General features: G+C 37.9%; 1 protein-coding gene across 1 annotated transcript in view; it reads right to left on the bottom strand.

Annotated features, from left to right (window-relative positions):
• COL4A1 (collagen type IV alpha 1 chain) overlaps positions 1-21313 on the bottom strand; it is a 123014-nt gene that overhangs the window by 38866 nt on the left and 62835 nt on the right. The window contains exons 3-21 of the mRNA XM_065677937.1: positions 14701-14790; positions 14566-14610; positions 12959-13003; positions 12801-12863; positions 12646-12699; positions 12472-12498; positions 11250-11333; positions 11075-11137; positions 9959-9994; positions 9422-9463; positions 8764-8853; positions 8118-8153; positions 7906-7965; positions 5754-5798; positions 5496-5549; positions 4977-5018; positions 4002-4095; positions 3288-3323; positions 1545-1709 (exon numbers count right to left, since the gene is read on the bottom strand). Coding sequence (XP_065534009.1) covers positions 1545-1709; positions 3288-3323; positions 4002-4095; positions 4977-5018; positions 5496-5549; positions 5754-5798; positions 7906-7965; positions 8118-8153; positions 8764-8853; positions 9422-9463; positions 9959-9994; positions 11075-11137; positions 11250-11333; positions 12472-12498; positions 12646-12699; positions 12801-12863; positions 12959-13003; positions 14566-14610; positions 14701-14790 — 1171 coding nt within the window. The remainder of the gene's footprint in view (positions 1-1544; positions 1710-3287; positions 3324-4001; positions 4096-4976; positions 5019-5495; positions 5550-5753; positions 5799-7905; positions 7966-8117; positions 8154-8763; positions 8854-9421; positions 9464-9958; positions 9995-11074; positions 11138-11249; positions 11334-12471; positions 12499-12645; positions 12700-12800; positions 12864-12958; positions 13004-14565; positions 14611-14700; positions 14791-21313) is intronic.

The following is a 21313-nucleotide window of genomic DNA, read 5'->3' as shown; positions in this document are numbered from 1 at the left end:
TAATAAGAGTGCTGTTTGTGAAAACTGATGGTTTGACCCTGAAGAGAATGGAGAATATTGACTTCTGAAGAAATTCATTAAGAAGAGGTTTTTGTACTGAGATTTTTATTTTTTCCCAATATTTTAGGAAACTTCTAGGTCAAGAGTAGCTTGCTAACATTTATTTAACTTCTTCACATTGATCAAGCTTCCTGAAACAAGAAATTTCATAACATTAGGAACTGAAATAGGTAACAAATAAGAATATTTTGCAGACTTGGTATGAGAATACAAATTGTGCTGCTTCTGTTTGATGATATGGCACGGGTTCTGACCCAGTATAATATGACATCATTTTGGCCAAAGCCAGTACTGAAAATGTTAATGTAAAAATTGACAAACAACAGTTAAATGAAACCAAATTGTTTTCCATTATGTACTTGAGGAAAGCTCAGGTGTCTGGGGAAGGAGCTGAATTAAGCAGTAGAAGAAACATGTCGTATGAAAAGCAGGAACTGCTCTTATTTTTAGGCCAAGGCAAGATTTAGCTCTTTAATTCCATTTTCTAGGTGATGGATTCATTGGCAAGTGGATTCATTGACAAATACAGCAACAACAGGGCATCTTCAATTGTTTTTGAACAAAATATTTTTTGTTTAGGAATTCCACAGAGATTAGTATTCCTTTCTATAGCTTTAGACTACCTAAACTACTGTAATAGGTATATCATTCTTTCTGATATGACGATATAACTCACAATATCAGTATCACTTATAGCAAAAGTTTTCCTCCAATAAAAGAGTTAAAACATCAGTTGCAAGGAGCTATTAAGCAGGGACTGCTTTTGTATGTGCTTTTTTCATTACTTTGTTGCAGAGCAAAACCAAAACAATTTCATCGTTCAAAATCTTTTTTCTCTTTTCTATTTCTTCATCAGATGTAGTTAAACATAGATGCATAATGTTATTATTATTACTATTTATTACATATTTATCATATAATTACTAGCTTTTCATTTACCTCTATAAACTGTGTGTGAACTCTACTCTCCTGTAAGATAAATTTTACAATAAAAATTTCTGGCAGGCTAGTATCTCAGGCTGCAGTTTTTACGTGTGTTCAATCTGTTACACAGATGGGAACTGCAGACTTGTAAAGTGTGATATTGAATGGCTATCTTTCATGCTAAGAACAATATTAGTATCTGTTATTTTTTAAATTGAAGATCTATAAATATCTCTAGGTTGACATATTAGGACACAGAGGAAACCAGTATACATTAAGTCTATTATCTGGTTATATTGTAACAGTCCACAATGAACTTTCGAAGAAATTAAAAAAAAATAGTTTAGCAAAGAATTCTTGTCCTAGTAAGGAAACAAGCAGCTTGCTGCACCGTGGAACAGCTTTTTCTTGGTCCATTAACAACTTGGATATATTTATTCCATGATGTAGATGCATTCTGATTATAGCTTTTATAATCTTGTTGCTTTTTTCTTTTTTATGTGCATGCAGTGTGTATTATTGAATCTTCATTGTGGAAAGCAACTGAATGTTTTACCTACCTGTTTTGCCTGGAGGACCTGGTGGGCCAGGCAACCCCGGGGGACCTGGGAAACCATCTCTTCCTGGGGGTCCGGGCAAAGCGAATCCTGGAGAACCCTTTTCACCTTTTTCACCTCTCTCTCCAGGGACACCAGGTGATCCTACCCTGTCTGGCAGTGGTCGACCTTTGGACAGAGTAAAACATACATGAAAGAAGTGACAAGTGAAAAGACAGTAACATTAACACCACACTGGCCTCCATTAGGGTTCAGAGAGAAATGGAGAAATGTTAGTGCACAATAAAATAGGGGCTGTGTTTTACTATAGGTGATTTATACAAAATTGAGATTATATACTCACTACAGCTCAGAATAATTCACTTCATTTAGGTCCCTAGACAAACACATTTATTCTGTACTAATTGCCTTTCTGAGATTTAGTTGAAACAACTTTTGCTGGGTAGTAATAGTGGCAACACAGGAGTTCTCTTAACTATTACACTTAGAAACTGTTACACACTTGTTATCTCATAATAAACCAAATCTTAAACAGACCTAGAAAGGGAGAGCATGTCTAGGAACTGCTGTAAATAAGCATTCAACAATGGTAGCAAATTTCAGTAATGCTAAAACTAAAACTGTTTGTAGGAATAATAAGCAAACAACAGCCAATAAAAAGCAGTTAAGTAGCTAGGGAAAAAGCCTACTTAAGATCTCCTTTTACCTGTTTGTCACACAGGTCTTCATACTTTAATGAGTTAATTCAGTTCATAACTGATCGTTAGACACGATCACTAAACCATTTTCAGCCTTCTCCAACACTGCAGAAAGATGTGAAAGTCACACAGATCTCAATTTCTGCAGGGTAATGACAGACTAAGAGCTGCCATTCTTCTTTCCTTGTCATACAGAATTCTTTAGAGATTATTGCAGCCTACGGTATATAGCATCTCCTCCCCAAACTGTTAAAAATTTCCTAGAAACTATCTGTTCCTGGCTCACATTAATTTCATATTTAGCTCACTGTCAAGACGGAAAATGCAAGCAAAGGAGGTAATAGCAGTATCTCTGTAGGATGCACTTGAGTCAGGTTTCCACAGAGGATTTGCTTAATTTTAAAAAAGCAAATATTGTAGTTCAGTTCAAACACAGGTACATGTAGATATATACATAATAGCAGCGTTGTCTTAATGTGAAGAAGACAGGTAGGTAAAGCATTGTTGCCTATGAAACTGGCAACATCTGCAGGCAAAAGAAGTAACTCTTATTACAGCAAGTGACAAAAAGTAGGAAGCTTTCAGGAATGACTTTGATGAAATAAATACCATTATTTCTCCCAGCGAACCTTGTTTTATTATATTCATACAACCACATATAAAGCTTAAGTGAGAGCATAAAAACTATATATGAGCATGCATACATAGGTAAATATGCATATACCCACACACATATTCACATTTAATAAGTCTTGCCCAGTGGAGCCATACTCTCCAGGCTATCTCTTATGACCTGTGCACAGTACTTCTCCAATTTAAGCAGAAAGTGATCAGGGCTCTACACAAAGGGCAAAGCTAGATAACATCAGAGACATGAGAACAATCTACAGGAAAGGTCTAGGGGGATGATCAGACATCCGGAGAGGCCGCTGCCTGGGTATTCTGTAAGTCAGGCAAGTAACTGGCAGTAGCTACAGAAAACTTCTCTCGGGACTCTTCACCCAAGAACAATACAGGAAAAATGTGATCAGTGGCCATAAACTCATACCTGGAGGTCCTGGGATTCCTTGTAGACCAGGGAAACCTTTAGAAAGAGGTTTTCAATTAGGCAACGAAGTCAGAAACACCAACGTCAGTGAACTTTTAGCACGTTATTTAAGTACACATTAGAAGCTAGTATGTCCTGAATCAAAGGTTAAGCTAAATAATCTACAGATATTTGCAAACAATACATTTAGGCAAAAAGCCCTGCTGTGAACCATCTTCTCCACTGGTCTTTCTTCCATAGTGTAAGGTCTATAATGGGGAAAATGGGGAAGTGGATGATTGATAATTGCCATTTACTGAAGTATTTTATAAATTATGGAAGCCAAATTTTAAGATTAAAATTTAGCTACTGACTTTTTTAAAGAAGTCTCAAGATTCTCTATATTGTTATCCTCTTTTTTGCTAGTACTGATTTCCATCTTAAATAATCTCACTGTATTATTTAACTGCCATAAAAACCAGATCCTCATTTATCCTTTTCCAATCTGTAACTGAAAGGCAGTTTTACTTATGATGAGGAAAAGAGTCCTACAAATTACCAGCAGATGTAATAACCTGAAAGAAATTAAATAAATAACTGGATCATTTCACTGTCATACAGAGCTCCTGAGCTCACAGATTGTGCAAATGTAATTTAATTTAATTTAATTTAATTTCAATTAAGTAATAAAACTAAAATCATAACTCAATCAAAAAGACAAGATAAAATACCTACCTTTTTCACCTTTTTGACCTTTCACTCCAGGCAAACCTGAAAGTCCAGGCTCTCCTTTTTCACCAAACATATCTACTGGTCCAGTATCTATAATCTGAATCACAGGACAAAGGCTAGGACACTAGAAACATACAACTGTGCCATCATTTGTATCTCTTCCTTCTTGACCTGATGGTACAGAGGCCATTTTGGTCTATACTAACAGTTTTGTGCAGATTTGGTATACTTGCAAGTTCAGTGATACGTAACAACTCCTGTGAGTGGATTGTAGCTGCTGAGGAACTACCATGAAAAATATATCTTGTTCTACCAAAAGTTCTTCACATCAGTAGTAGGATTAAGCAGAGAGCTTTATAGCACCTTTCTGAACAAGAATGATGCTAAGAAACCTCAGCGTGGTCTAAGCACTGACCCATTAGGTTTGTATTACCTTTAATATTAAAATACTCTGTTCTGGTAATTTCTGCTAACATTGATCTGAACTTGACATATAGGATACTAATATTTAGAATAAAATATTCAGGAAGTATGTACAAGTTTTACAATAAAATCATCAGACATCAGAGAGGGGGAATTTGCCCCCCTGTTGGGGAAGCAGCACCATCCATAATCTATTTGTTGCTGACTAATGCCATTTTTTATTTGAAATGTTAAAAAAATTACAGACTGCAAGCTGACAGACTTACTCTTGAATTATCTTTTGGATACTTCTATTGATTATCAATGCCTATTGTTTTCACATTACAAAATAATTGAAAGTCATATTTTTTCACAGTTCCTTTCCCAAATTTCAAACATACTTAAAACAACCATATCCAATTTTTGTTTTCATTAAGAGAAAAGTAGGACATGATTGATTAGAATGAGATCAGAACATGCACAGTGTCTATTTCCTCATTGTTTGAGCTCTTTGGCTGTCACAGAACTTACGTTTTCACCGAAGTTTAAAATAAAACAATAATTTATTTTACTTACTCTTCCTGGAGGTCCTGGAAAACCTCGTTCACCTTTGTCACCCTAAATCAAAATACAATGCACATTTTAAATACAGATCAGACTTTCTTCCCCACAAAATAGGATTTCCTTAGCTAATGAACACTTTGATACAGAATCATGCAACTTCCAAATGATAAGTACCTGGACCATTATAATAAGCAGTAAGAAGTTAGTTTGCAGGCCTGTACTGCTTTACACTACATAAAGAGAAACTGGATTTTTTAGGAAACTACATTTGTACATATCCTGGCTGTGCAAAGAATTTGTGAAAATGAAGCCTGCATTAATCAATTTGCGTAAGAGATCTCAACCAGGGAGACCTATGCTACCTTAATTTTGACTTTTCTTAGACTCTGAGTGATGACTTTACTTACAACTTGGTTACATTCAATATTGCTTAATATTCATTTATTGCTTTAATGCACATCTATGAAGACACCATACAAGCTCTTAACTTCTCTTTCTATGTGATGGGAAGTGAAGGCTGCTACTACACACCTTGGCACCAGGTTCTCCGGGTCTTCCTGGAATCCCAAACCCACCAGGCAAACCCTGTGTGCAGAAGACAGCAAAACCAGAAAAGAAGTCTAGTTGTATCTTAGCCCTGGCAGCATCGAAGTTTTAAATTTTCAAACCAGTCACTAATTCACCAAAAGCAACAACTTTAAGTAAACAACTCAGAAGGGTAGAAAATTTCTACCATTTATAATACACAAACTACAAGAAACAGGACTGGAAATTCAGTAAAATACATACAGCTTCTCCTTTAGGTCCTGGTTCACCATCTTTTCCTGGCTTTCCCTGTAAAACACCAAGTTCCACTCTACTTAGACAGCCACACACATGCAATTTCTAAATACAGCAGGTGAAGCACTAGAACAAAACAACCACTATTACAATGCATGAATTAAACTGTGCTAAAGCAGCTAACTGCAAACGGTATAAAGCAGGCAAATTGTGCCTGCCTATAGTACCTGTTACTCAACATCCTACAAGCTGCAGAATCAAATAAAATCCTGCAAATTTGTTCCCAGATCCAGGAATAACATATGGATTTCCCAGTCAAGGAGGCTTCGAGAAAAAAATATATCAACAGCACAGGAAACTGGAACCAGACCTAGAAAGATTTCCCTTCATAGTAATCCCTTTCTATATATATACTCTCCAACCTCACAAAACCTTTATTCATAGACATTCAGTGGCTCAATTTCAGCAGAAGGCTTGGAGAGCAGCCCAATATCGGATAGCGGGTAATCTAGTGGTAAATTTAAAGCTATAATTTCAAATCACAAGGCATATGATAACCTGGAAACCCAGACTTCTTCCTCCAGAGCAAAATGATTCACTATTAGACCACTGTGTTAGCCTATAGAGGAAACCAGATTAGTGATAAATGACCTAGATGGACTAACCTACTTTTCAGCATTCCCTTCCTCTTCCTATGGACCATGAAGGACTGGCACCTTAGGCTTGTAGCCTAATCCACTGAAAGTTGGCTTTTAGTTGGTGTTACAGTCCTTAGACTGTATGTGTATCATAAGCAGTATGAGTATGTCCCATAAAATGAGAAAACGTATATACTTAATGAACAAAGCAATAGTGCATGCAATTCAGTCTGAAAAATAATCCCACGAGTTTAGGTCAAAAAACTGTTTAGAACAATGAAATTGAAGGATAAAAACGATAAAAAAAATGTGAACAGGCCACCGAAGTGTGAAGTTATGGTATCTTATAAAGAAGTTTACAAGTGATTTTAAACAATTAATTAAAAATATGAGCTGTAAAGTCACAAGAATCTTCAAAAGCACCCTGTGATTGGAATTAATCATACAGTTTCATTCCATGAAACTAGAATATCAGGTCTGCTCATCTGTTCATCTGTCAAGCCTTATCTCAATTTCAGAAGTAGCTATGATTTCCCTGAACAGCAACCATTATATACTAAATATCTTAGGAAAATTGTTCAGGGAATTCTGCAGAAACTGATGGCTGTATTTTTGAACAGTTCAGTTTTCCTCTACAATTTCTAGGCTAACATTTCTCCATTTTTCCCGCTTTCAAGCCCTGATTTACTGTAAGAGTAAAAATTCATACTCAGCAAGGATAATCCCATCACGTATCTTTACTGAAAGGATGATGCAACATTTGACCTTGAAGTACAGAAGAGAGCAAGATTGTCTCTTTTTCAGATTAAAGTACAATTCAATGCCTATACATCTGCTGGTCCTTTTATAACAGTTTATGAGGACCCACAATTTGAGATGCAACACTTTAGATAGGTTTGCGTGTAGAAAATGTATGGTTTTGCTACCAGCTCAGCTATGAAAGATACAGCATGACTCGTGTAGAAGTTGTATGGATAAGACTATGCTATAGATCAGACCAGGCAAATGTACAGACCTTATGGCCTCAAGCATCTACAGTCAGGCTAGAAACCAGCAAGCAAACATATTTCAGTCATCTAAAGCTTTTGCTCCATTTGTCTTCTTTATAAGAAATGGTACCTTCAGGCTAAGCAGGCTTATTTTATAGATTGCAAGTAAGAGATCTGCAACAAATTCAATACGTTCCATTCAGCTAAAGTCATCCCAACAAAGTGATATGTTTTGCTTTGTTTTTCCTTCTGTTCCAGAATCATTTAATCTTGCTTCAGTTGGGATCAATGGGAGTCTTGCCTTTGCCTTCAGCACTGCAAGCTACTGTTAGGTGGTTTTGTTTATCTGAAGGCGTGTTACATACATCACTGTATGTTATCATTACCTTGACTTATACACCTGTCCAACAGCAAAACTTGCCTGTTTGTAATATACCAAATTTGCTGGTTTGCAAATGGTTATGAAGTTAAATTAGCTTGTGGAAACAATACAATGACTGTACTTATAGTACTGATAAAGTTGAGCATACTTACACGTGGACCAGGCTTCCCAGGCTCACCCTTTTCACCTTTGAAACCTGAACCTGGCAATCCCTGCAAAATAAATATATACCAGATTAAAAATACTGCCAAATTCTAAAGTAAATTTGCTTTTATCCAACAACTATAAAGATATTCAAGGCCATTATCAGATTCTTCACAATTTTTATAGCAATAAAACCAAATTAAATCTACACAATACTCACTGGAACTCCCTGTTCACCCTTTTCACCTGGATCACCCTAATGAAATTACAAAAAATGAAAAAAAAGTAGATTAGTAAGCAAAACCTTAACCATTATTTATTTAGGTTGCAAATCATTTAACTCTTCAAGTCAGCAAAAGCACATTTAACCCTGTTTGCTACTTCAAGTATTATGCTTAATAGTATGACATGCAAGCTAGAGAAACATAAAATGTAAATCCATTAAGCTAGTTCATTGTACTAGTATATATTGCTTAGACTGCCTAATTCAATAACTGAAAAAATAATTAACACTCAGATTATATGAATGTGATTCTACACATGAAAAGCCCAGTACAAGCTACTTAATTCAAATTTACAGAATATTTGGTGTTTACAGGACTACCCTTATCAATCCTCCTTCCTCAGAAGGTCCTCTGCTGTATGCATTACTTATTCATGCAGTTATTTATGCATTTATCATACATTTTTCAGAGAAATTGCTAGAAAGACAACCAAAATTCATTCATGAAGTAAAACAGGAAGAAGCATTTGAAAATTTGCTGTAGGTGACTTACTATACTTTTTCCTGTCTTACTTTAGTTTGCTAATTCCTATTGATCACATTTTAATGAAAAAACAACAAGATTAAACATTTAAGGTCTCACCTTTTCTCCTCTTATGATTTCACTCCCTTTTTCTTTCATATGTGGTGCTGGTCCTGGGGGGCCTGGGGGGCCCCTTACCCCTTGTTCTCCCTGTCAACACCAAATCCAGGATAGTCCATTGAAAACAGTACTGACACTGAGAACAAACATTACTAAGGCCAATAACATTAAAGAGAATCACCACTTACTTTTGAAAAGATAGCTAAATGGTGGGGTTTTTTTAATTCTTATTTCAGCAAAATCAGTCAGAGAAAGGGTTACATCACAGTTATAGGAGACACAGCTATATAATGGGTAATAGAGACTGCCCTGAAGAAAAATCTCTGAATCTCCTGGTAGGGTGAAGAATGATTAATACCAAATACGAGGAACACATCCAATTAATTATTGTAATAGGACAATTCTTTTTAGTGCCTCCTTTAGGAAGAAGATCGGGATAATGAGCTAAATCAATGTCAGGTATAACTTCATAATGAACAAAGTCTATAACTGTTTATTGTTCATGACATTTGTTCATTTAGGTGTAAGTTACAGATTTACTCAAGCATTCAAAAAATTACATTGTTCTCCATGGATTAATTCCAACAGTTTGTTTATTTTAAACAAAGTAACAGGATATGTCTGACAGTTGTTCTCTAGAAGTTTTCAAGAGGCTTACCTTTTCACCTTTGGGACCCTGAAAGCCCAAGCCCATATAGCCCTGAAAATACAAATTACACGTACTTAGCCAGTTTTTATCAGCAGTACATACATGTATACATACACACATATGAAGGTATTCTGTACACCACAAAGCAAAGAGAGGATATAAAAGACGGAATATGTCTTTTAAATGCACATGTGAAACAAATACTTATTTTCTAAACCTCCTGCTGTGTTTTTAAGTCCTGTATCACAGCAATTAGTGAAAATCTAGACAGAAATCTATCAAATAATTTTATTGTCAGTATGCTCTTTTTTTTTCTTCAACATTTTAGTGAAAATTTTGACATTTTTAGATGAGGTCAAATAATCATAGAATGTTGTAATTACTACTGATTTGACCAAGTGAGATAACAGATGTCCATTAAGACATAAAGAGATCCCAAAGTGTAAAAAATCCAGTCCTTTATGACCATTAGTTTCCAGATTTTGGAGGACCGGGTATGCCAAATAACAAATTAATAGACTTAATCTTTATAATAAAAAGTCTTACCTTCTCGCCTGGGAGTCCTGGTGGCCCTGGGGGACCCTACAAGACAGTACGTTTTAGCATATATATAATGGAATATAGGTGGAATTATGCTTTATTCTATAAAGACGGCAAGAATGCAAATCTTTCCCTTAGACCAAGATGTAAAATGTTTTTCTGCTACTGTACATAACTCACAATTAAATAATAAAATCCAACAGAATCTGTCTAAGATACCTCATCAAACCTTATTTTGCAGTTAGTAATGTCTACTCAGCACCTAGACAAGAGACAATAAAAAAAAAAGTCTATGGTACTGCACTGTAAAATAAGCTTATTGCTGATTTTTTTTTTTCCAGTTCTGCAGGCTAAATATTAGTCCTCACCTTTCTTTCATTAAACTTCTTCTTTGTCACATCAGCAAGTGTGAATTATGACTAAACAGCACCACCGTTTTCCTTTATATCACTTTTAGTTTGTTCAGAAGGGTAAGAAATCTCATACACCACACTTTAATAGCCAGAAACACTGGGCTGACTTTCAACAGATAGAAATAACTGATTGCTGCTAATGTTACCTGCACCCAGTACATAAACAGAAGATATTATATCTGTTAGACCTGTCAAAATGTCAAATAACAGAAGTGCCTCCAGCATTTGGCAATTTCCATAATAACAGACAGTGATACCCTGCTTTCCACAGTACTGCTTACTGTGGCTGTCAATAAGTACAACCTTGGCAAACATTTTGATTTAGATCTGTCTAGTAGTGTGGCTCATTTTCTATACATTAAGCGGGGGAAGAGGGGAAAAGAGGAATAACGGTAACAACCCCTTCCGCACAAAAATACCCTCCAATCCTCTTCTTGAGAAGGGATCACTATAGGAGCAACTGCTGTTGAAAACCTATGTTACCTATTGTTACCTATTGTTACCTACTACCTATTACCTTAACCTATGAAAACCTACTGTTACCTATTACTCTACCATGGTAGAGTCCAGGAGGTTAAACATGAAGACTGGAACCACCACAGGTTATCCTTCCCAAATCCCAACAAACACTGGCTATACACACCTTGTAGAACTTTCCTATAATAAAACTCTATCAGTAAAGTGCAAATCACCATGAAAGGAAACTTACTGGCTCTCCTGGTGGCCCTTGGGGCCCCATTGGTCCCTGAAATCCCGGATTTCCAGGAGGACCCTATGAAAAATTAAAACAGCATATTTAAAAAGTAATATTTATTTGGAAATGTCATAATACTGATAGAATTTTAAGTGAAGCCCACTGCTATTCAAACATCATTTAGACTTACAGGTAGTCCAGGTTGGCCAGGAAAGCCTTTATCACCTTTTAGCAGACTAGGAGGTAAAAGACCAATCACTTCACCTGGATCTCCCTATAATAAGAAAGGAAAAACAGTAATACTTGAACATCCATTCAAATACATTCAAAGACACCAATACTGAGATGAAAGGAAAGTTGGAGCTATGCAAAGTTTGGAATCATTTGGAAAGCTGACTTAAAAAAAGTCACCTTCTTTTAATTCAGCTGAAACATAACAAGAGATATTTAAAGTTAAGACCTCAATTGCCAAATGTCCTTTAAAGACACCTGAAGAGATTCCAGTACCAAATCTACCTTCATACCTTAATTTCCTATGCTGTAATGGGTAATAGTAAAGATTTTCCCACCAAATCTACCACCACTACAGTGTCACCACACAACTGGAATATCTTACCTGGCTGCTGAGAGAAGCAGTAACCTCACAATCCCCTTTCCTAAGATCTTTAGTCTTATACCATACTTTGACATAAAAGCTATTTATGGCATCCTCTTTCTTCCAAAAAGGAATTCACTTTGTCTTATTTTAGAAAACTATTCTGACCGTTATCCACTTCTTTATGTTTCTTCTTTTTACAGCAAAAGATCCCTTTTTTCCTGCATTTTTGTACAAAGTTTCAATACTGCAAGTGATTTTTTTTTTCATGAGTTTCATACTTATGCATACATGCTTAGGAAAGAAACATTTGAGTACTTCTGTGCTTATAGACTAAAGTAGGTTCTTACCATGTGAGATAAAGAGAAAAGAGCATTTTACAACTTCAGGTAGGTCATGTCATTACAAATCTGAGATTACATTTAGATTCACATTTAGCTCACAGTTCCAAATTGTGTCTGTTTATTTTAAAGAAGCTCTCTGTTGACATTCAATATTTCATTCTCCGGCTCACAAAATGCATTCAGATACGTAGTTAGCTAGTTTACACATACCATTTACACATAATGATATGTACTACTTTTTCCTGTTGTAATCTATGTAACACACATTGCAGATCTGCATGAAACAACACGTGTTCAATTGTTATTAGCTGGAGATCTCCCCGCTGTCTTTGTTTAGTGGACTGCAGAACAGAGTACAAAATGAAACATAGTGGTATCATTTTTCAGTCCTTAAGTAAGGACATCTTCGAGGGTGTAGAGTTCACCCTAATTCTTATTGGTAAAAGCAGGATATCAACACAGAGTAAATGTACCTTCATTCCAGGAGGTCCTGGGGGCCCCTGTGGAAAAAAAGACATATTTGATATTATTGTTCCTCAGTATTGTATATTTTATATCTTATACTCTATAGCTTTTCATATAGCTATACTTATATTTCAAGACTAAGGGTTGAAACAAGTGAATCAGGCATGAAAGAATATACTTACTATGCTCCCAGTCAGCCCTGGTAAACCTGGGGGACCTACAGGACCTCTTTCACCCTAAGGGGAACAGAGAAATTGGTTTTTTTTAGGGAACATATGCTTGAGGAATGCTTTTATTTCAAAACAGAGATGCTGTTATAAACATATGTAAATGTCACCTTCGTGCCATTACATCCTGGAATGCCAGGTGGACCAGGAGGGCCATCTTGTCCAGGAATGCCCTACATGAAAAGGAAGTAAATAAATTAGCAATAATCCAGCTCAGATGCCACAATCAGAACTTTGAAGTTCTTCGTAAAAAATACTTCATACATACAGGAAGGCCTGGGTTTCCTGGGAAGCCTGATACTCCTGGGGGACCCTGCAATTGACAAAAACATAAACTGAAACGGCAAACCCATAAAACAGCAATGGCAAGCTGCAGCCCAAGTCTCATCTCCAGTGGTGACAGTCAAAATACACTAACAGTTTCTTTTAAATTGTCTTGACAATACAGCTCTAATCTTCAAAACCTCTCAAACATGGCAACTAAGTAATCAATAACTGAAAACAACTCTTTATATTTCTTTAACTTTTTAAGCAGCAGTATGGATTTCCTTCGACAGGAGCTGGACCAGGGCCTTATGTACAGATAAAAAGGAATGCAGAGGTGCAGTCTTCTTACAACCAGCATTTCCAAAATGAAATTTACTGTAAGCACCTCTTCATAGCAGAAGATGTTAACACACTGTAAAACGCTTCTCTATCTTCATACTCCACATCAATGTAGAAACTCATTCTCAAAAAGTCTACTAGGTTGAGAAAGCTCTCTCCTTGAACAGATTTTCAGTGTAATGAATCAGGAGTCTGACTTGGCACATCATTTTCATCTTACCAGTTTATTTAATCATGTAGTATTTTCTAATACATGTATTATGCAGCCAAAAAGATGTATGGGAATACTGTGCTCAGATAGAATATTGGCATCTTCCAGAACTTTTTAATTGCTAAAATACAGTCTACTTCCACTGTAGCACAGAAATACATTTGTCAGGAGATGCCAAATTTACATTAACACACAGGATTCCCAGGGGTATCATGAACATCATGGACTGAAATAAGGATTTCTTGATCTAGCAGAATAATCCCTCTGAAATAGTTCAGAAACGGCAGTTGATTCAATAAAATCTATATGCTGCAGCAACTGCAGGCAAATGCAGAACAAAACTGAGACAGCATTTCAATCTGTGGACAAGGTGATATAGCTGAAAATGTGCGCATCATTACTGGTTAGATCATTTGAATCCTCTTTCACCATCATTTTATGAAATGTGAAAATGCTCAGAATGAGGTTGGCACCTCACAAAACCCCGAAAGACATGGCCCTGGTTAATATAATATGCTAAACTAAATGTTATGTAAGTGCCACATTAACCAGAAATGACAACAGGAAGGTGACAGGTATATTCAAAGCCTCTTCTAGCAAAGTCAAGAGTCCTTTGTCCCTGGCTTTAATCGGGCTCTGCACCTTATGAATATTTTTAACATGTTATATCATGGTTCATGGGTGTGTCAGCTTCTTTGCTGGAGTGCTTGAAGGAGTTTAGATGGCAAACATAAAAAAGAATTTTGCATGAGATAATAAGGTTGGTTCATATTCAAGCTGTAAAAAACCTTCTTGGTATATCAGAAAGATATCCAAGACATATTGAACCCGCTGTTGATGCAGTGGTAAGTACATGGTGAAAATGCAAATGGGCAAAGTTACTGAATGCCCAGTACAGAAAGAACTTCAAAGGCAAATGCAAGAATCTTGAAATTATTGTGCAGCACAAGGGGATGTCATTAACTCAAACAAAAGACTAACCCTATCTTGAAGGCAGTCACGGAAAGTTAAACAGATAAACACATAGAGAGCAGAACTGCAAAAAAGGTAGAACTCACCCTTGTTCCCTTTGTTCCTGGCAGTCCTGGTTCTCCAGTATCACCCTGCAAAGGAAAAGAGATAGCTTTATCTTTCTTAGGGACAACAATTTAGAGAAATCTGAGTGTTTTAAATACTAAAGCTTAAGCTCTTACCTTAAGCCCTGGTGGCCCAGGGGGACCTTCAGGTCCTTGCATTCCAGGAAACCCAATCACACCCTGTAGTCCCGGCAAGCCTCTTTCTCCCTGGGGAAGTAGAAAACTCATTAGCAACTAAATGACAGAAGCCACTTCTTCAAGCAACCCACATACTCCCCATTTCTGCGCTCAAGAAACCTGCTAGGTGGTAAGAATCTACATGTGACAGCAAACATTTCATGTTGGTATTTGAAAGAAGGATTATTATAAACAAAGATAAATTTCTGGTTCAATAATAGGTTGGCAGAAGCTGAGTGTGGCACAATAAAAAACCACTTTCTGAATGTCAATGAAACCTCTTTTCTGTCTCCCCAAATAGCTCTTGTTCATAACTTGTTTATTCCCATGGGATCAGGAAGGACACTTTCCCTCGAATGAGACCTGTGTGCGTTCCTACAGAGATACCACTAAATCCTGGTAGAAAATCTAACAGCCCAAATCAGCAATTAAATCCCTGAAAACCACAAATATCAACGTTCAGTCACTACTGTATGAATACCCATACGACTCCTCTTCTAATAGATCTTTCACAACAGTAGATTTAGGAGACCAGGCCTGTCACTTATTCTTGAATTTCAGGGGGGTTCAGAGTGCTTTAAGATACAGGATCTTCCCAAGAAGCTGAACTTACAGATTGTATGGGTCATCCTTTAGGTTCTTCTTTAATGTTGTATGGGACATCTGAGTTTTCTGTGCTGTCTCTAACTGTATTTAAATTAGATAAAACTAGAGGCAGAAAATCCACGCTCTAGATCAATATTTCAGCTATTATGCATTCACTATACTTCAGCTCTCAGTGAAACCAAGAGAAACATTGTCTGAATAAAAGCTGCAAAGTCTGCACATAGGGGAGCCTGAAAACAGCAAATCAAGCAAATTGAAAGCCAAATGTTCCATGTAGGAAGTAACCAGAGTTGTCCTTTCCAGGTGGTGTGAAACAGGGAGAAACACTTCATATTGTCGAAAAATGTGGGAACATTACATAAATAAAATATTAGTGAGCGACTGCAAAAAGGAAAAGGTATACAAGTTAAAAAAAACATGGCACCTGTTAATAGTTTATAAACTCAAAACATAGACCAATTTTCAAAGCATACAAACAGGAAAATAAAATCAACAGGGTTCAAAACAAACGGAAGCTACACAAATATTTAAGTATTTTCTGCAAAACAATGAGAGAAGTAAGATTGCTATTTGCTAATTGAGTATTTGGATTTTAAGATAGTAAATAGCAAAAAACTTTTCTCCTGTTTGCTGAGGACAGAGATTCCCAGCAATATGCTGGTAACTTGCAGGGGTCACCTGAGGACTGAGCACACAAGAAAAGAAGAACATCTAAGTCTTGGAGAGCTCACTTTTCAAGTAGGTGTAACAGGCATCTTTCAAAGTAAAGGCTATATTATGCAGGCAGAGAAAACTGAGTGATGACCCATAGACATGGTGCAAGTTACAGTTTTGGAAGATGAGAGTTATTGGGTTGATGTTGCTTTTAGCTCCTTGTCAAGGATTTCGTTAAGATGACGAAGAGACGGGAGAAGAGACGTGATTGACAGATATGAGCAGAGCCAAGGAGGAAAAGAGGGGGGAAAACTATAACTGAGTTGATAAGAGCATGAGAAAGTGAAATCAAAATAGCACTCGTTTATTAAACAATCCTGCCAGGAAAAGAATCTCTTGCTGCTTCCCTTCCTCCTACAAAAATTCAATTTTCAGTAAAAAGGTATTTTCTGAGGCAAACAAGCAGCTTTTCCTTGATGTGCCAAAATGACATGATCACCTCTCTTTACTCTCCAGTATTCTTTTTCGTGGTTAAGAATAAAGTTTTCTAGTAACCCAAGTACGAGGCAGTATGTTAGACCACAGAACACAGCAAAACAAAGCAAACAGCAGAACAGCTGAAGAAATACATTTCTAGGTCAGCTGTAAGAAGTACAAAGTCCAAGTTCTAAAGTAATAAATTGTTTTGAATAATATTTTAAGGAAGAATGTATTAGGATCCAGGATAAATGTTGAAGTAATTAAAAATCTGAAGGCTATTTGAAATAGTAAACAGATTATTGAGGTTCTTAAACCCATACTTTGGCTTGCTAATTGGCACTGCGTGAACAAGAGTATTTCTACAAAATCAGATGCTGTCTCACTTCAGACCATGATTTCACACTGAACCCTGGGCACTTGCTTCTCATGACCTGCTGGGAGAAGGAAGAAGACACTCAAGTATATAGAACAGGATTTTCCATTACTGAAGCAAAATATGTGCAAATGAAAACAAGATTATTTTGACACCCGCAGAGAAAATGAGTCGTGTAGCTCAACTAATACTTTCTATAGTCAGAAGTTAGAGGATTTCAACACACTTTAAACAAAACACAGGGAAACATGCTTTCTTCCATTCTTAAGGAGAGATAAAACTGTGGTTTACAGACCAGATTTTCACTTAGTCTAAGACTCCCTTAAGACTGTTCTGGCGCTGTAAAAGGGCCTTAACATGCCTGTAAATCACTCACTAAGGTAATGACCACTTCAGCTTGCCAAGGAGGTTAACTCAAACTTGGGCTTCCAAGGCAACTAGAGTCAGTTCTCTCAAGGCTGTCTTCAGCCTCCCAGGCTGCCCTGTCTGAGGGGTAAAACATAGCTGCAGGAGCAGAGCCGAGACCATACCAAGTCGCCCTGAGCAGAGATACATCCAGGTTTCCCTAGAAACATTTTACTTTACTGACTTAAACTGCTCGGCCAAAAATAAAAATAACTGGCTATTTGTCCAGGACTTCTGGACATCCAGTCAAGCTACTGGACGTTCCAAGGCCTGGAGAGCATAACTTCTGAGCTTGTGGAGGGCTGTGCTGTCCCAAATACTGCAGACTCATGGTTTCTCATACTAGAACTGAGCTCATCTTTTTGCCTCTGATTAGCCGTAGGGAAGTAACGAAACATAAAGGTGACTGTGTGTGTGAAAGCTGCTGGATCCCTCCCTGCATGCAACCTGCAAACTTAGCCAGTTATTCTAACAGGGGAACATGGACTTTCATACTGCTTACACCTCTCCTTCTACTCTGCCTCCCCATTTCATTTTACTGCAAAGTAAGTCTGAGTAAGTAGTCCAATGTACTGAATAAGTAGCCAAAACTTGTGCAGTCCCAGGCTACACAGTTAATGGGACCTTACCTCTCCATGTCATCCATAGAAACTCAGGGAAGTTATGACAATCTATTTCACCACGACCCTGTAATAGACCTAGGGATGTCCCCTGGATTCCAGTACCTTTCTTTAGTCCGGGTAGCAGATGGCCTCTTTGTATCAGTCTTAGAAAACTAGTGTGTCAAAACTTGTAAGCAAAGAAGCAGTGCTAATGAACAAAGGTCTTATTTCAGTAGTTCTGCTCCAGTTAGTACCAACTTCCACCATAAGATATTTCTTGGCATCAGTGAAACTACACTAAATTACAGTAAAATTCTATCAGTCTCTAAGTATCTATACTGAACAAGAGAGTACAGAAACTCTACCATCTAGTAGCTGTAAAGATGAACATGAACGCAGAGCTCCATGTGTCCTAATGTCACTGGGTAGATTAGCCCGCAGAGATCACTGAGGTAGCAACATTTGCACTGCTCCTTTCCTACCCAGTACCTTATATGGAACTTCAAGCTCAGATGAAGCTATTGCTTATTATGCTGTGGAATATAGACATAAGCATGTCCTGAAGATGCCTTGCATTGCAAGGAAATACTTGAGCAGTATCCTTTCCCTACTTGCTTTCCCAGTTCTTTTCTTCACTCAGTGTTCCAATCAAGCAGCCCAAGAGCTAGTGTTTGCACTACATTTATGCTGCCACTCATTAAGCATCCACACAGAATAAATTGGCAAGCACCAGATCACCGCTGCTACCCACTTATTTTTCCCTCAGCACTGAGATTGCTAGCTGTGATGCATGAAGAGCATGAGACTGACTGCAAGGGCTATGTATTGTTCAGTTCCAGTATTCACAGCTGCGAAATCTTGGCAAGTAATGTTGAAAGAGCTTCTGCTTCTTACAAATCAATTCATGAAACTCAAAATTAAAACAGATGTAACCAAGTCATCTGTACCTCTGCTGATTCAATACAAACTATCAGAAAGCACAAAGGAGAATTCATTACTCAGCTCACAGAAATTAATATTCGGCCACTCAGCTGCTGAAAATGTGGAGGTGCTACATAAAAAGCAAGCATGCACTCAGTCACTGTTGCACTCACTTAGTAAGCAAGATGCCTGTGTTAGCCCAGCTTTTGTGAAACATATCCAAATGCCTTTGCATTAGATACAGTTCAAATTAAAAGCAACTGAATGGACTTCTAAACAGGGGTGAACCTGTTAAGAGCATAACAGCATGGGCTGATATTTTTTGTGGCACCTACCGTTCCAAATTTGCCATGAAATGCTGTTTGACACATGGAACAACTGCAGATTGCTAAGCAAGACAGTCACATGAAGTAAGCAGTTTCAGAAGATTCAGCTGTAATAAATCAAGTGCTGGGGGAGAGGAAAGAATCACCATCCATAAATTATTTCTGCTATTACTTTGCTTAGTGCCTGCAGGACTGGGAGACTTTAGATAGTGGGGGCCCACAGGGTGTCTGGGCCCATACGAATATAACGTCCCCAGGCTCTCCAGAGACTCAGGCATATGGTGAATAACAACGTGCAGATCTTCCTGAAGCCATCTGAAAGATGCTTCATTTGCCGCTCCCAGCAATCACCCTGAAGCTGAGACAGCAGGACAGGCATGTGCCTGCCCTTCAGCTGAAAAGGCATAAAAGTCTTACAGAGAGATGCCACAAGGCAGCTGAGCTGATCTACCCAGCAAAGGTAGCTCTTCTTTTAAAGGCATGGTGCTATTTCATTCTTTTTTACATCACCTGGTATAATTCCCTCAGCCTCCACTGCACCAGTTCAGCTCACTAAATTTACTCACTTTCCTTTAGCTAGTAAGCTTGCTCTGGCCTTGGTGAGCTGAGGAGCTCATCAGGCCAGACAGCTGATGCGAGGAGGACATAGAGATGTAGGACACAGGGCGGAAAGGAAGCGAGAGCAGCTTCTCACACCAGCGCAGTGGGGTTTGTTGGAGTTCATCCACCAGAGCTCCTCAGCTGTGCCTTCACTGTAAGAGAAGCTGAGCTGGGAGCCAACAAATGCTTGACCCTGCTGGAGAGCCATCTTCAGACCTATGTTCCCACTGACTCCAACATTGTTATAAGCATAGACTTCCTCTCTCACAAACACACATGCTCCCCTCTTCCCAAAACCTAATGTTCATTGAACTGAAACGCCACCAAGAGTATTCGTGCCAAAGAAATGCAACTGCTTCAAGATGAAAACTGAAGACTGCAGGTTCCAAAGAGAGAAATAGAGCCTGCAAATTCAGCATTCTTTTCTGTTTTTTCTCCTATCCTCAGATCTGATTTTACATAGTCTCAAACATTGCTTTTGAAAGAAATTAGTTTCAGACATAGACACAACTGTTGACAAGAAAGCCCACCATCCACATCATTCATCATGCCTTGATGCTCCAGTATAACCTTGTAAAATCTACAGAAATTCACAAAAGCCTTGCAAGGCACTACATGATTTCTACCCAGACTATCCCAAGCCACATGAGAAGTGAATACAGGCTCTGTATTTGTTCCTTCAGCTGATATAACTGCAAGTGCTGAAATGAATTGGCTTTGAGGTGTTAGACCAGTAATTACACTGCACAGTGGGAAACACTATTGTGTGATCCGAGTAGCTCACTCAAGTGACTGTATTTCTCCACACTCTTTTAAGCATGTGTTAGGGAATTGTAATTGGCTCAGTGTTACATCAGTGAAGACACAGAGGTGGGCAATATTCAATTCTTTATTAAAGCAGTATCTTTAACCACCAGAGGGAGCACTGGCCCTGAATATCTCTCAGGATTAAAATAAACACGTACGATAAATATCATCTGTTTGTCCTCAGCTGCACTTACCATTTTCAGTATTTTATTGAAAGTGTGAAGTGGATATCAGTCAAACAGAAGTACTGCTATATGCTCACAGAGCAAGAGTGTCCTCAAATGCACTACGGATGCTTAACATTACAAAATTCCCACAGCACATCCTTCAGCACTACAGTCTATCTGTGCTATAGCTATATAATTCTGGAGCTACACAAGTAACGAGTAACTAATTACATAAACATAACTATGAAGATATGCAAAGAATCTGTGTAGGAGTTCTGTAAACATCTTGGCTCACCCAGAAGTTTTGGGGCTGTGTTCCTGACAGTATGCAGAGTAGAAGAGGGGGTCAGGGAGTGTGAGGGCTTGGGGTAGAGTGGGGAGACTCAGCAAAATCTGGATTCTTGCAGTGCCAGGAAGCATCTGAGAAAACTCACTTGCATGGAAACATGAGTTCAGCCTTTTTGGCAAGACTAAGAGAAGGAACAGCCCTGACAGCTCTATATCACCTGCACAGCTCCACAGTCAGGACAGCTGTGGGCTGGATGAGTCCCCTGCACAACTTCAAGCATTAACAGGGTTGCTCTATTTTACACACAGACACAGCAAATGCTG

This window comes from Lathamus discolor, chromosome 4 (genome assembly GCF_037157495.1).
Source record: "Lathamus discolor isolate bLatDis1 chromosome 4, bLatDis1.hap1, whole genome shotgun sequence".
In the NCBI taxonomy this organism is placed as follows: Eukaryota; Metazoa; Chordata; class Aves; order Psittaciformes; family Psittacidae; genus Lathamus; species Lathamus discolor.
The sequence above is the reverse complement of the archived record's forward strand: the minus strand, read 5'-3'. Positions and strand labels throughout refer to the sequence as shown.